This window comes from Salvelinus namaycush, chromosome 31 (assembly GCF_016432855.1).
Source record: "Salvelinus namaycush isolate Seneca chromosome 31, SaNama_1.0, whole genome shotgun sequence".
Lineage (NCBI taxonomy): Eukaryota > Metazoa > Chordata > Actinopteri > Salmoniformes > Salmonidae > Salvelinus > Salvelinus namaycush.
Genome location: NC_052337.1, coordinates 45,050,484 through 45,065,528, shown reverse-complemented (window position 1 = coordinate 45,065,528; position 15,045 = coordinate 45,050,484). Strand labels below are relative to the sequence as shown.

Below are 15,045 nucleotides of genomic sequence, written 5' to 3'. Positions count from 1 at the left end.
TCTATCTGAGCGCCGTCTCAGATTATTGCATGGTTTGCTTTTTCGTAAAGTTTTTTTGAAATCTGACACAGCGGTTGCATTAAGAACAAGTGTATCTTTAATTCTATGTAAAACATGTATCTTTCATCAAAGTGTATGATGAGTATTTCTGTTATTTGATGTGGCTCTCTACAATTTCTCAGGATATTTTGGAGGCATTTCTGAACATGGCGCCAATGTAAACTGAGATTTTTGGATATAAATATGCACATTATCGAACAAAACATACATGTATTGTGTAACATGATGTCCTATGAGTGTCATCTGATGAAGATCATCAAAGGTTAGTGATTAATTTTATCTCTATTTCTGCTTTTTGTGACTCCTCTCTTTGGCTGGGAAAATGTGTGTTTTTTGGACTTGGTGGTGATCTAACAATCATATGTTGTGTTTTCGCTGTAAAGCATTTTTTTAAAAATCGGATACGATGGGTAGATTAACAATATGTTTATCTTTCATTTGCTGTATTGGACTTGTTAATGTGTGAAAGTTACATATTTCAAAAAAATATTTCTGAATTTCCTACGCTGCCTTTTCAGCGGAATGTTGTCAGGGGTTCCGCTAGCGGAACGTGTGTCCTAGAAAGGTTAATTAAATGTATCGACCAAAGATTACACAATACAACAGCAGTAGTGTCGTACCTGTATACATGATTATATGTACTATTTTTATAATTACTACTGAAATGAACTGTATTTCAATATCCTCATTGCATTGTACTGTATTTACTGAAATGCTGTACCACTATACTGTTTTGGCAATATCTACAAATTATATTTCATACCAATAAAGCAATCCGAATTCGAATTTGAGAGCTTGAGAGAGCGAGAGAAAGCGAGGGGGAGAGAAAGTGAGGGAGAGAGAGAACGAAGGGGAAAGAGCGAGCGAAGGGGGAGAGAGGGAGCGAGGGGGAGAGACCGAGAGAGAGCGGGGAAGAGACAGAGAGAGCGGGGAAGAGACCGAGAGAGAGCGGGGGAAGAGACCGAGAGAGAGTGGGAGAGAGAGCGGGAGAGAGAGCGGGAGAGAGACCGAGAGAGAGACCGAGAGACAGACCGAGAGAGAGACCGAGAAAGAGCAGGGAAGAGACCGAGAGAGAGCGGGAGAGAGAGCGAGACCGAGAGAGAGCGGGAGAGAGCGAGGGGGGGGAGGGGGGGGGGGGCGAGGGGGAGAGAGCGAGGGGGAGAGAGCGAGGGGGAGAGAGCGAGGGGGAGAGAGCGAGGGGGAGACCGAGAGAGAGCGGGGGAGAGAGAGCAAGAGCGAGAGAGCGGGAGAGAGAGGGAGCGAGAGAGAGAGCAAGGGAGAGAGAGAGAGAGCAAGGGAGAGAGAGAGAGAGTAAGGGAGAGAGAGAGAGAGAGAGTAAGGGAGAGAGAGAGAGAACAAAAGAGAGAGAGAGAGCAAAAGAGAGAGAGAGCAAAAGAGAGAGAGAGCAAAAGAGAGAGAGAGAGCAAAAGAGAGAGAGAGAGCAAAAGAGAGAGAGAGAGCAAAAGAGAGAGAGAGAGCAAAAGAGAGAGAGAGAGCAAAAGAGAGAATGCTGTGTGCGTGGGAGGTAAGGAACAAGGGTTGGAGGAGGAGGATTTGGTGGTGGTGAGGAGATGCAAAGACAAAGCTGAGTCCCAAAAGCACCCTATTCTCTATAAAGTGCACTACTTTTTAATTTACATTTGCCACTCTTTGGTCAAAAGTAGTGTACTAGAAAGGGAACAGGGTGCCATTTGGAACACACAGGTATTAGGGGGAAACGCCCCCACTGAGCTGACAGTGTTTGAGGTCTCTCATCCTCTCTTTTTAATATCCTCCTGCTTTAAGGACAATCCTACATTAAACAAACATTAGCTCCCTCTCCCTCGCTCTCTCTCCATAGCCTGGCCGCCATGCCAAATTACATTGTTTCCAGATGCCAGTCAGTCACAAACTCTCTCTCTCCCTACTCCCCTCCTCTCTTTTTCTACACACCCTTCGGTCTCTCTCGCTGTTCGCTCTCTCTACTCCCCCGTTCCTCCTCCCCATTCATCCTCCCCTCGGGCAGCGGGGAACAAAATACTGTCAGGGCCAGCTGCTTTATATTACTGCCTTTACATCCACTCTTCTGCTAAACAGACCAGAGAGGAAAGAGAGAGGAGGGAGAGAAGGAGAGAGAAGAGATAGAACGACGAGGGAGACTACAGAGAGACGGAGAGGGAAAGAGTATTCTGTATTGTGACTCGTTAAATATGTTTTGTCCCGCCCCACTTGGCATTGACACCGAGCAGATACTACTGAACAGGAACAGGGATGGGGACAGGGCTAGATACTCTACCCCTCCCTAGCAGAACTGGTCAGTGACTCAATCAGGTCTGCTGCCTGTGGCCAGTGGACAGAAAGCTGTCATATAGACCAATGTCCCTATAGCCCATGACAACAATAACATGTTCATGGCCAGCCAAGCCCACTGTCATTCACAAAGGGACTGAATATGAATACGGGCCAGAAGGCAGAGAAGGATTTCATCAGAGTGGTCCGTATAGCTCACATGGATTAGAATATATCTAGGTGTCATATGGAGCTCAGTGCTCTGAGCTGCAGTCTAGCCTAATGAGAACATCCACAGCTCTAAGCACACGGGGGAAGGAAAGAGGGAAGCTGTGGAGAAGGAGGGAAGAGAGAGAGCTGGTTACCTCGAGGCTACAGAGAGCTGGTAGGCCCATCCACCGAACTACCAGGTGTGAAACACGGAAGGGACTCAGGGAATATGATCATTTGGTATAGAGCAGACCTAACTCACGCTATTAAATTAATCAAAACAGGAAAATGTTACATTTGGCTAGAAATCCAAAATTCTCATCAGAGAAAAACATACGTGCTACCTATATCCCCCCACTAGAATCCCCATACTTTAATGAAGACAGCTTCTCCATCCTGGAGGGGTAAATCAAATCATTTCCAGGCCCAGGGACATGTACTAGTCTGTGGCGAACTAAATTCCAGAACTGGACAAGAACCTGACACAGCATACAGGGGGACAAACACCTACCTGGAGGTGACAGCATTCCCTCCCCCATACGCCCCCCCCTAGTCACAACTACGACTACATAACCAACAAACTCTTGCAGCTTTGTCACATGCTGGGCATGTACATTAGTCAATGGTAGGCTTTGAGGGGACCCCTATGATTGGTACACCTATAACTCATCTATTGGCAGTAGTATTGTAGATTACATTATCACTGACCTCAACCCAGGGTCTCTCAGACCGTTCAGTCAGCCCTCTGACACCCCTATCAGACCACAGCAAAATCACAGTCTACTTGAACAGAGCAATAGTCAAATCAGGAGGCATCAAAGCCAAAGGAACGGAATAATATTAAGTAATGCTATAGATGGAAGGAAAGTAGTACCAAAAAAGAAATTAGGCAACAAAAAATTATATTCCTTTTAGACAACTTCCTGGACAAAACATTCCACTGTAATAGTGAAGGTGTAAACTTGGAGGTAGAAAACCTAAACAGTATATTTGACCTCTGAGCTTCCCGATCAAATCAAAAAATGTCAAACAGAAAACTGAAGAAAATGAACAACAACGACAAATGGTTTGATGAAGAATGCAAAAACCTAAGAAAGAAATTGAAAAACCTATCCAACCAAAAAAAGGGACCCAGAAAACCTGAGCCTACGCCTTAACTATGGTGAATCACTAAAGCAATACAGAAATACACTACGGGAAAAAAAGGAACAGCACGTCAGAAATTAGCTCAATGTAATTGAAGAGTCCATAGACTCCAACCACTTCTGGGAAAATTGGAAAACACAAAACAAACAACACAAAGAGTTATCTATCCAAAAAATGGAGATGTATGGGTAAACCACTTCCCCAATCTTTTTGGCCCTATAACAAAGAACAGCCAGCAAAAACATATACATGATCAAATTCAAATCTTAGAATCAACTATTAAAGACTACCAGAACACACTGGATTCTCCAATTACATTGAATGAACTACAGGACAAAATACAAACCCTCCAACCCAAAAAGGCCTGTGGTGTTTGTATATATTATGGATCCCCATTAGCTGCTGCCAAGGAAGCAGCTACTCTTCCTGGGTTCCAGCAAAATTAAGGCATTTTATCATTTCATTGGTATCCTCAATGAAATGATCAAAAATACAGACCACAAATTCCAATTGGCTAAACTTAAACATGATCCTTAGCTCTGGCATCTTCCCCAATATTTGGAACCAAGGACTGATCACCCCAATCCACAAAAGTGGAGACAAATTTGACCCCAATAACTACCGTGGGATATGCATCAACAGCAACCTTCAGAAAATCCTCTGCATTAACATCAGACTCGTGCATTCCCTCAATGAAAACAATGTACTGAGCAAATGTCAAATTGGCTTTTTACCAAATTACCGTACGACAGACCACGTATTCACCCTGCACACCCTAATTGACAAAAAACAAAAAACAAAACCAAGGCAAAGTCTTCTCATACTTTGTTGATTTCAAAAAAGCTTTAGACTCAATTTGGCACGAGAGTCTGCAAATCAAATTGATGGGAAGTGGTGTTGGGGGAAAACCATATGACATTATAAAATGAATGCACACAAACAACAAGTGTGCGGTTAAAATTGTCAAAAAACACACTTTTCTTTCCACAGGGTCGTGGGGTGAGACAGAGATGCAGCTTAAGCCGCACCCTCTTCAACATATATATATATATATATATAAAATATATATATATATATATATCAATGAATTGGCGAGGGCACTAGAACAGTCTGCAGCACCCGGCCTCACCCTACTAGAATCTGAAGTCAAATGTCTGTTTTCTGATGATCTGGTGCATCTGTCCCCAACCAAGGAGGGCCTACAGCAGCACCTAGATCTTCTGCACAGATTCTGTTAAACCTGGGCCCTGACAGTAAATCTCAGGAAGATAAAAATAATGGTGTTCCAAAAAATGACCAGTTGCCAGGACCACAAATAGAAAATCCATCTAGACACCCTTGCCCTAGAGCACACAAAAAAACTATACATACCTTGGCCTAAACATCAGCGCCACAGGTAACTTCCACAAAGCTGTGAACAATCTGAGAGACAAGGTAAGAACGGCCTTCTATGCCATCAAAAGGAACATAAAATCTGACATACCAATTAGTATCTGGCTAAAAATACTTGAATCAGTTATAGAACCCATTGCCCTTTATGGTTGTGAGGTCTGGGTCTGCTCACCAAGCAAGAATTTACAAAATGTGACAAACACCAAATTGAGACTCTGCATGCAGAATTTTGCAAAAAAGATCCTCCATGTACTATGTATAAGACCAAATAATGCATGCAGAGCAGAATTAGACCGAAGGAAGTGATTCCCAAACCTTCCATAATAAAGCCATCACCTACAGAAAAATGAACCTGGAGAAGAGCCCCCTAAACAAGCTGGTCCTTGGGCTCTGTTCATAAACACAAACAGCCCCAGGACAGCAACACAATTAGACCCAACCAAAACAGATAGTACAGTGGCATGTAGAGGTTAACCCAGGCCCTGTGTGTCCCTAGGCGCTCTCATTTGTTGACTTCTGTAACCGGAAAAGCCTTGGGTTCATGCATGTTAACATCAGAAGCCTCCTCCCTAAGTTTGTTTTATTCACTGCTTTAGCACACTCCGCCAACCCTGATGTCCTAGCCGTGTCTGAATCCTGGCTTAGGAAGACCACCAAAAATTCGGACATTTCCATCCCCAATTACAACATTTTACGTCAAGATAGAACTGCTAAAGGGGACGGAGTTACAATCTACTGTAGAGACAGCCTGCAGAGTTCTGTCCTACTATCCAGGTCTGTGCCCAAACAGTTCGAGCAACTGCTTTTAAAAATCCATCTCTCCAGAAATAAGTCTCTCACTGTTGCCGCTTGTTATTGACTCCCCTCAGCGCTCAGCTGTGCTCTGGACACCATATGTGAATTGATCGCCCCACATTTATCCTCAGAGTTCGTACTGTTAGGTGACCTAAACGGGGATATGCTTAACACCCTGACCGTCCTACAATCTAAGCTAGATGCTCTCAATCTCACACAAATTATCAAGGAACCTACCAGGTACAACCCCAAATCCGTAAACATGGGCACCCTCATAGATATCATCCTGACCAACTTTCCCTCTAAATACACCTCTGCTGTTTTCAACAAGGATCTCAGCGATCACTGCCTCATTGCCTGCGTCCGTTATGGGACCGTGGTCAAACGACCACCCCTCATCACTGTCAAACGCTCCATAAAACACTTCTGCGAGCAGGCCTTTCTAATTGACTTGGCCCGGGTATCCTGGAAGGATATTGACCTCATCCCGTCAGTAGAGGATGCCTGGTTGTTCTTCAAAAGTGCCTTCCTCATCATCTTAAATAAGCATTCCCCTTTCAAAAAATGTAGAACTAAGAACAGATATAGCCCTTGGTTCACTCCAGACCTGACTGCCCTTGACCAGCAGAAAAACATCCTGTGGCGCACTGCACTAGCTTCGAATAGTCCCGAGATATGCAACTTTTCAGGGAAGTCAGGAACCAATACACACAGTCAGTTAGGAAAGCAAAGACTAGCTTTTTTAAACAGAAATTTGCATCCTGCAGCACTAATTCCAAAAAGTTGTGGGACACTGTAAAGTCCATGGAGAATAAGAGGACCTCATCTCAGCTGCCCAGTGCACTGAGGCTAGGAAACACTGTCACCACTGATAAATCCACGATAATCGAGAATTTCAATAAGCATTTCTCTACGGCTGGCCACGCTTTCCACCTGGCTACCCCAACCAACAGCTCTGCACCCCCCGCAGCAACTGGCCCAAGCCCCCCCTGATTCTTCTTCACCCAAATCCAGACAGCTGATGTCCTGAAAGAGCAGCAGAATCTGGATCCCTACAAATCATCTGGACTAGACAATCTGGACCCTCTCTTCCTAATATTATCCGCCGCCATTGCCGCAACCCCTATTACTAGTCTATTCAACCTCTCGTATCGTCTGAGATTCTTAAAGATTGGAAAACGGCCGCGGTCCTCGCCCTCTTCAAAGGGGGTGACACTCTAGACCCAAACTTTTACAGACCTATATCCATTCTTCCCTGCCTTTCTAAAGTCTCGAAAGCCAAGTGAACAAACAGATCACCGACCATCTCGAATCCCACCGTACCTTCTCCGCTATGCAATCTGGTTTCCGAGCTGGTCACGGGTGCACCTCAGCCACGTTTAAGGTCCTAAACGATATCATAACCGCCATTGATAAAAAACAGTACAGTGCAGCCGTCTTCATTGACCTGGCCAAGGCTTTCGACTGTCAATCACCGTATTCTTATTGGCAGACTCAACAGCCTTGGTTTCTCTAATGACTGCCGTGCCTGGTTCACTAACTACTTCTCAGATAGAGTTCAGTGTGTCAAATCGGAGGGCCTGTTGTCCGGACCTCTGGCAGTCTCTATGGGGGTGCCACAGGGTTAAATTCTCGGACCGACTCTTTTCTCTGTATACATCAATGATGTCGCTCTTGCTGCGGGTGATTCTTTGATCCACCTCTATACAGAAGACACCATTCTGTATACATCTGGCCCTTCTTTGGACACTGTGTTAACAAACCTCCAAACGACCTTCAATGCCATACAACACTCCTTCCGTGGCCTCCAACTGCTCTTAAACGCTAGTGAACCTAAATGCAAGCTCTTCAACCAAGCGCGGCCCGCACCCGCCCGCCCGCCTAGCATCACTACTCTGGAAGGTTTTGACTTAGAATACATAGGTGTCTGGCTAGACTTTAAACTCTCCTTCCAGACTCATATTAAGCATCTCCAACCCCAAATTAAATCTAGAATTGGCTTCCTATTTGGCAACAAAGCCTCCTTCACTCATGCTGCTAAACATACCCTCGTAAAACTGTGAACCCCTTGGACCTTGAGGGAGGTAATGGAGAGAAAGTCGCTGCAGCCAGTCACCCAGGAGAGGAGGCGGGGGGGAGAAGGGGATGGTAAAGGCTGCAGACTGGGAGGCAGGAAAGCAAGAGACGGAAAGAGGAGAACAGTGGCCTAGCCAGTCTCCTATCACCAGTAACAGGCCAAAGGTAGAGCCACTATCTCCGAGGCCTCCTATCACAACACTATCTGCTACTAACAAAGAGAGAGAAGGAGAGAAAGAGAGATGGTGTGTCCCAGACAATTATAGTGACAGAGGACTGGGGAGAGTGATACATGGGGTGGGAGAGAACATAAGGGTGAGATGGAGTGAGAAAGCAGTGAATGAGGGGGGGTGGGGGTGGCTGGAGAGGAACGAAGTACTAGGGGCGATTGTAGGGGAAGAAGTAAAGTCAACCCCCCCATCACCCTCGCTTTTGCCCCTTCTCACCCGTCACGCACGCTCTGGAGTCAACTTTAATTACTGCCACGTGCCACCTCATCCCTTTCATCCCCTCCGCCTCTCTACACCCCCCTTCTCCCCTCTCCCACAGCTAGCTCCCTCCTCAGCCTTCCCTCTTAGCCTCTTCCCCTACCCATTTCTACCCTCTCCCATGAGACCAAGGCCTGCTCCCTCCTCACCCCTTCACTCCCCGTCAGCCTTTCTCTTCTCCCCCCCTCTACCCTCTGTAAATCGTGTCTGAGCTTGTGGCTCTGCGTCACGGCAGATCAGTCACGAGGCCTGAAGGCAAAGTGGGGCCTGTCACTCTGCCTTTGTCCTGCCTAGTCTCCCCTCACCTCCCATCCTCCCCCCCTGCAACGCAGCACACTACATCACAACACGACTCACACAGCCTGCCTGGCTCTACAGACAACAACACCGCTGTGTGCATATCAGCTTCACATTTTCATAGCTGCTTGTTGTATATATGCATAATGTGTATTTATTGCAGTACAAATAGTTATTATTATTAGGAGCTTTGGTGAGTAATTTCCAATGTATTTGTTTCACAAGGAAAATCAACAAAACATTATTATTATTTTTTTATTAAATGTGTGTGCCAAATAGGAAGGTGTGTGTATTTGTGTGTTTGCATACAACGTGTTCTGACTTATAAAGACGTTTGTAGTGACTGATTGAGAAGCGCAAACAAATGAAGTAATTGTAGGTTGATAAGGTACTCCTGCAGACAGAGGAGGGTTTGTTCTCACCATGTTGACTGGATGTGATGATACCTTTATGTTCAAACTGCAGGATTTCCTTCCTCCTAGCGACTAAATAAAAACCTCTTAACAACATTACTTCGTAATAGAACGAAACGTTGAGGTCTAGACTGGAAATGAGATACGAACACAGAACAAGATCCCTGAGACCTGGATGGAATCTAGTCACAACTTCTTCCATTGAGACCAGGGTCATATTTATTAGACACCAAACATAAACAGGGGGCGGTACCACCTGAACTGGTCCAATAAGAAATGTCTTGTTTTTGTTTTCTGTTGCAAAACATTTTACTTAATATGTTCTGCTATGGTGTGCCCTAATGAACACGACCCCGACCAGCTTATTGTTGGAGCTTGGAGGAGACCTTCCATGATATAATTCACACAGACATATAGCAAACATGATATAATTGACAAAGACGTATTCAAAGCACAATGTGACGAGGGAGGGTAATGTTTGGGTGAAGTGATATCATTGGCCAGAAGTTAATTCAGCATCAACGACTCTAGACATAGCAACGGTATTATCAAGTATATGTGTGTGTGTGTGTGTGTGTGTGTGTTTGTGAGTGTGTGTTTTGGAAGGAAAAAGGGCCATAAAGGAGACATCCAAACAAAAGAGAGTGGGGGTGAAGGGTGCTTCCCTTCTGCCTGTGTGTGGGAAGAGCCTAATCACTGACACTCACACACCTCCAGCCACTTCTGGGTCTGTGCGTCTGGGTGTCTAGGTTTTCGTATGGCCTCTGTCTCTTACTGGGTTTGCATCTGTATTCATGTCGCCTGTGTCTTTGTTCCTGTGTGTTGCGGGGGGGGGGGGGGGGGGGGGTTGTCAGGCGTCAGGGCCCCCCCAGCCCCAGGCCTGCTCCCTCCCTGCAGACAGAGGAGGCTGAGGTGTGTGTGGCTGATTGCAGTTGACGTGGCTGAAGGTCCAGGGGACCAGGGAAGTAGGGGAACTGTACTCACGTAGTCTGCCCGCCGCAGGCCCCGTACAGACTGGGTAGCCTGCTCCAAAATCTTGTTGTGCTTCTTGGACAGCAGTGCAAACAGGCTGAGGGGGTGAAGAGGGAGAGAGAGAGGGATGAGAGAGGGGAGGAGGGGGTGAAGAGAATGAGGGAGCGAGACAGGGGAGGAGGGGGTGAAGAGAATGAGGGAGCGAGACAGGGGAGGAGGGGGGTGAAGAGAATGAGGGAGCGAGACAGTGGAGGAGGGGGTGAAGAGAATGAGGGAGCGAGACAGGGGAGGGGGTGTGAGAGAGAGAAGCAACAGCATGAATCAGACTAGCAACAACACCCTCCTCACATCTCACTCAAGAAAGACAGACAGAGACAGCATTACAGAAGAGATCTAACACACAAACACTGTCGTCATGTCTGATGCTGACTGAGGTACGCACTACACATGATGCTGATTGAGGTACGCACTACACATGGGTATTTCTATAAACGAGGGTACCATTGAGGATTTCCTGCGGTGGACAACTTATTTGCTGTTGATAAATTGATAATAATCTGGCAATTCTTTTAATGTCATTACATTAAGATATAACAGGGGAACATAGCTACATTCAATACAATTCACAAGTTGATTTAAAAGCAGATTAAAACCCTTTCTCGTGGTTGGAGTCTTGACAGACATGTCCAAAATCGCTTGACATAAAATAATTTTTCTTTCCTTGCATTTATGGCAGTGTTGTTAGTTATAATACGTTTTAAATCAAATCAAATTGTATTTGTCACATGCGTCGAATACAACAGGTATGATGACTTACGAGCCCTTAACCAACAACGCAGTTAAGAAAAATAAGTGTTAAGTAAAATTTTTATTAAAGAGCAGCAGTAAAATAACAGTAGCGAGGATATATACAGGGGGTACCGGTACAGAGTCAATGTGCGGGGGCACAGGTTAGTCAAGGTAATTGTGGTAATATGTACATGTAGGTAGAGTTAAAGTGACTATGCATAGAGTAGCAGCAGCGTTAAAGAGGGGGGGGGGGGGGGTCAATGCAAATAGTCTGGGTAGCCATTTGATTAGCTGTTCAAGAGTCTTATGGCTTGGGGGTAGAAGCTGTTAAGAAGGCTTTTGGACCTAGACTTGGCGCTCCGGTACCGCTTGCCGTGTGGTAGCAGAGAGAACAGTCTATGACTAGGGTGGCTGGAATCTTTGACAATTTTTAGGGCTTTCCTCTGACACCGCCTGGTATAGAGGTCCTGGATGGCAGGAAGCTTGGCCCCAGTGATGCACTGGGCCGTGTGCACTACCTCTGTAGTGCCTTGCGGTCAGAGGCCGAGCACTTGCCATACCAGGCAGTGATGTAACCAGCCAGGATGCTCTCGATGGTGCAGGTGTAGAACTTTTTGAGGATTTGAGGACACATGCCAAATCTTTTCAGTTTGCTGAGGGAATAGGCTTTGTCGAGCCCTCTTCACGACTGTCTTGGTGTGCTTGGACCATGTTAGTTTGTTGGTGATGTGGACACCAAGGAACTTGAAGCTCTCAACCTGCTCTACGACAGCCCTGTCGATGAGAATGGGGGCGTGCTCAGTCCTTCGTTTCCTGTATTGTATTGGGGCGGCAGCGTTGCCTAGTGGTTAGAGCGTTGGACTAGTAACCGAAACGTTGCAAATTCAAATCCCCGAGCAGACGAGGCACAAATCTGTCGTTCTGCCCCTGAACAAGGCAGTTAACCCACTGTTCCTAGGCCGTCATTGAAAATAAGAATTTGTTCTTAACTGACTTGCCTAGTTAAATAAAAGGTTAAATTAAATTAAATTGTGAATGCTGAGCTGTAGTCAATGAATAGCATTCTCACATAGGTGTTCCTTTTGTCCAGGTGGGAAAGGGCGGGGATCTGTTGGGGCGGTATTCAAATCGGAGTGGGTCTAGGGTTTCTAAGATAATGGTGTTGATGAGAGCCATGACCAGCCTTTCAAAGCACTTCATGGCTACAGATGTGAGTGCTACGGGTCGGTAGTCATTTAGGCAGGTTACCTTAGTGTTCTTGGGCACAGGGACTTTGGTGGTCTGCTTGAAACATGTTGGTATTACAGACTCAGTCAGGGACAGGGTTGAAAATGTCAGTGAAGACACTTGCCAGTTGGTCAGCGCATGCTCGGAGTACACGTCCTGGTAATCCATCTGACCCTGCGGCCTTGTGAATGTTGACCTGTTTAAAAGGTCTTACTCACATAGGCTACGGAGGGCGTGATAACACAGTTATCAAGAACAGCTGATGCTCTCATGCATGCTTCAGTGTTGCTAGCCTCGAAGCGAGCATAGAAGTAATTTAGCTTGTCTGGTAGGGTCGTGTCAATGGGCAGCTCTTGGCTGTGCTTCCCTTTGTAGTCTGTAATGGTTTGCAAACCCTGCCACATCCGACGAGCGTTGGAGCCGGTGTAGTACGATTCAATCTTAGTCCTATATTGTCACTTTGCCTGTTTGATGGTTCATCGGAGGGCATAGCGGGATTTCTTATAAGCGTCCGGGTTAGAGTCCCGCTCCTTGAAAGCGGCAGCTCTACCCTTTAGCTCAGTGCGGATGTTGCCTGTAATCCATGACTTCTGGTGGGATGTACGTACGGATGTATGTACGGTCAACTGTGGGGACGACGTCATCGATGCACTTATTGATGAAGCCAGTGACTGATGTGGTGTACACCTCAATGCCATCGGAAGAATCCCGGAACATATTCCAGTCTGTGCTAGCAAAACAGTCCTGTAGCTTAGCATATGCATAATCTGACCACTTCTTTATTGATGCTTCCTGCTTTAGTTTTTGCTTGTAAACAGGAGGATAGAATTATGGTCAGATTTGCCAAATGGAGGGCGAGGGAAAGCTTTGTACACGTCTCTGTGCGTGGAGTAAAGGTGGTCTAGAGTTTTTTCCCCCTCTGGTTGCACATTAAACATGCTGGTAGAAATTAGGTAAAACGGATTAACTACGTACATTTCATGTCTCCTTATGTTACGGCGTGAAAACAGCCTTCATGGGCACATGATTGGAAAATGGAATGTTTCTAACCGGAAGAGTTACCTTAACTTGATACTTATAATAAATGACATAGTAGCCTAGTGGGCATATTCACAATGGGGCCGATTCAGACTTAGTAAATGTATGCCTTTTTTACGCATTTTGATTTAAGTACTTCTCAATATTTGGTATTCAGACTTACCCTATGCACGTGCGAAATGAGGTTTGCGGGTGTGGCTCCCTTGTGAGCACTTAAAAGATTTAATTCAATCCCAGAAAACACAACCACTGGGTGGACTACCAATTTGAACAGGGATAGTTTCTTCAATAAATTTTTTCTGTTCAATTATCTAAAGCAATCACTTGAAATACTGTGCGAATGTATTTTGGTCGGCACCACATTAGAATGTAACAACAAGTAACTCAGAAAATCAAATAGGCCTACTGGAATAGCTTGAAAATCAGACATTTCCTCAATTTGGTTCTTGAAAAGTCTGAAATTATTGTAGCCGATTTATAAGCTCTCCTGATTCAATATAAATATCCAATAATTTCATTTCTAATCAGTTTTTGTGACAGATGTAGACACTTTCGTTAACATATTATTTACATAGAAAGTAATAGTAATTTGAATGCCAATGCATAGTGCCATTGGGGAGGCCTATAAAAATTGATTAGTCTTAAAGGGATACTTTGGGATTTTGGCAACGAGGCCCTTTATCTACTTCCCAAGAGTCAGATGAACTTGTGGATACAATTTTTATGCCTCGGTGTCCAGTATGAAGGAAGTTAGAGATCGTTTCGCGAGCCAGTGCTAACTAGCATTTGCGCAATGACTGGAAGTCTATTTGTAACGAAACTACCTGTAACTTCCTTCATACTGGACACAGAGACATAAAAATGGTATGCACGAGTTCATTGCCAGAATCCCGAAGTACCCACATAAAGTGGTAATGCATACTTTTTGCATACTTTTTGGCGAGAGTTTTTGTTCTATAGGCTATAAAAACAATACAATATAAAATGTACATCCTTGAAAATTATGATTGTGCTTGAAAAAGTAATTAAAAGTCCATGAATTTGACTTGCCAATGTCTGTACGAACCCTGCATTTTGGTTTCCATGTTACACCTGCAATTTTAAAGGATATGGTCATTACAGTAGGTTGACTTATGGGCCAATTGGCATATATTAACCATTTTGAAATGTTGATCCCAAAGTGACACTTTGGACCCATTATTTATAGAAAGAAAGCAATTTCTCAGTAGCATTATTTAGAAACTACAGATCACTATCTGTGATCATTTTGTTTGTCTTGTTCAGTTTTTTAATGATTGTACCTAAAGTGTATGTGTAAACATGTACATTCAGGGCCCAGCTGTAAAAGTCTGTGTTCCTTGTTGAAATAAAGGTAGAATAATAAGGTGAATCCCAAATGACACCCCATAGTGCAGTACTTTTGACCAGAGCCCTAAGGTCTATCTAAATACGGGATAGGGGGCCATTTGGGATGCAGACAGAAGCTCCAGCTACGTACATCTCTGGATTCTTCATGTATGGATTCTTTAGATAAGGCTTGTATGACTCATTCAACTGCAGATTTGGTGGTTTGGCATATGCTTTTCATCCGTCTGTCTACACATTCGCTGTCTTGACAAATCATTCCAAACAGCGTGTCATTCCAAACAGAGGCATCAACATCACAAGGCATGATAACACAAACAACAACGCAACCAGGGGAATGAGAGCAAGGCAAACAAGCCTCACAGATACAAGTGCAGCTAAATATAATAGAAAATAATAGAACAAAGAAAACGTTTGTTGTGTGAAAGATGTAGAGGATCCTGATGGATTGACGTACATAAAAGACATATGCATCCCAAATGGCAACCTATTCCCTATATAGCGTACTA

At 44.8% G+C, this 15,045-nt stretch overlaps 1 protein-coding gene across 1 annotated transcript in view; it reads right to left on the bottom strand.

Annotated features, from left to right (window-relative positions):
• The window catches only part of LOC120025735 (dymeclin-like), a 143,499-nt gene that overhangs the window by 44,323 nt on the left and 84,131 nt on the right, over positions 1-15,045 (bottom strand). The window contains exon 14 of the mRNA XM_038970334.1: positions 10,130-10,214. Within this exon, the coding sequence (XP_038826262.1) occupies positions 10,130-10,214 (85 nt within the window). The remainder of the gene's footprint in view (positions 1-10,129; positions 10,215-15,045) is intronic.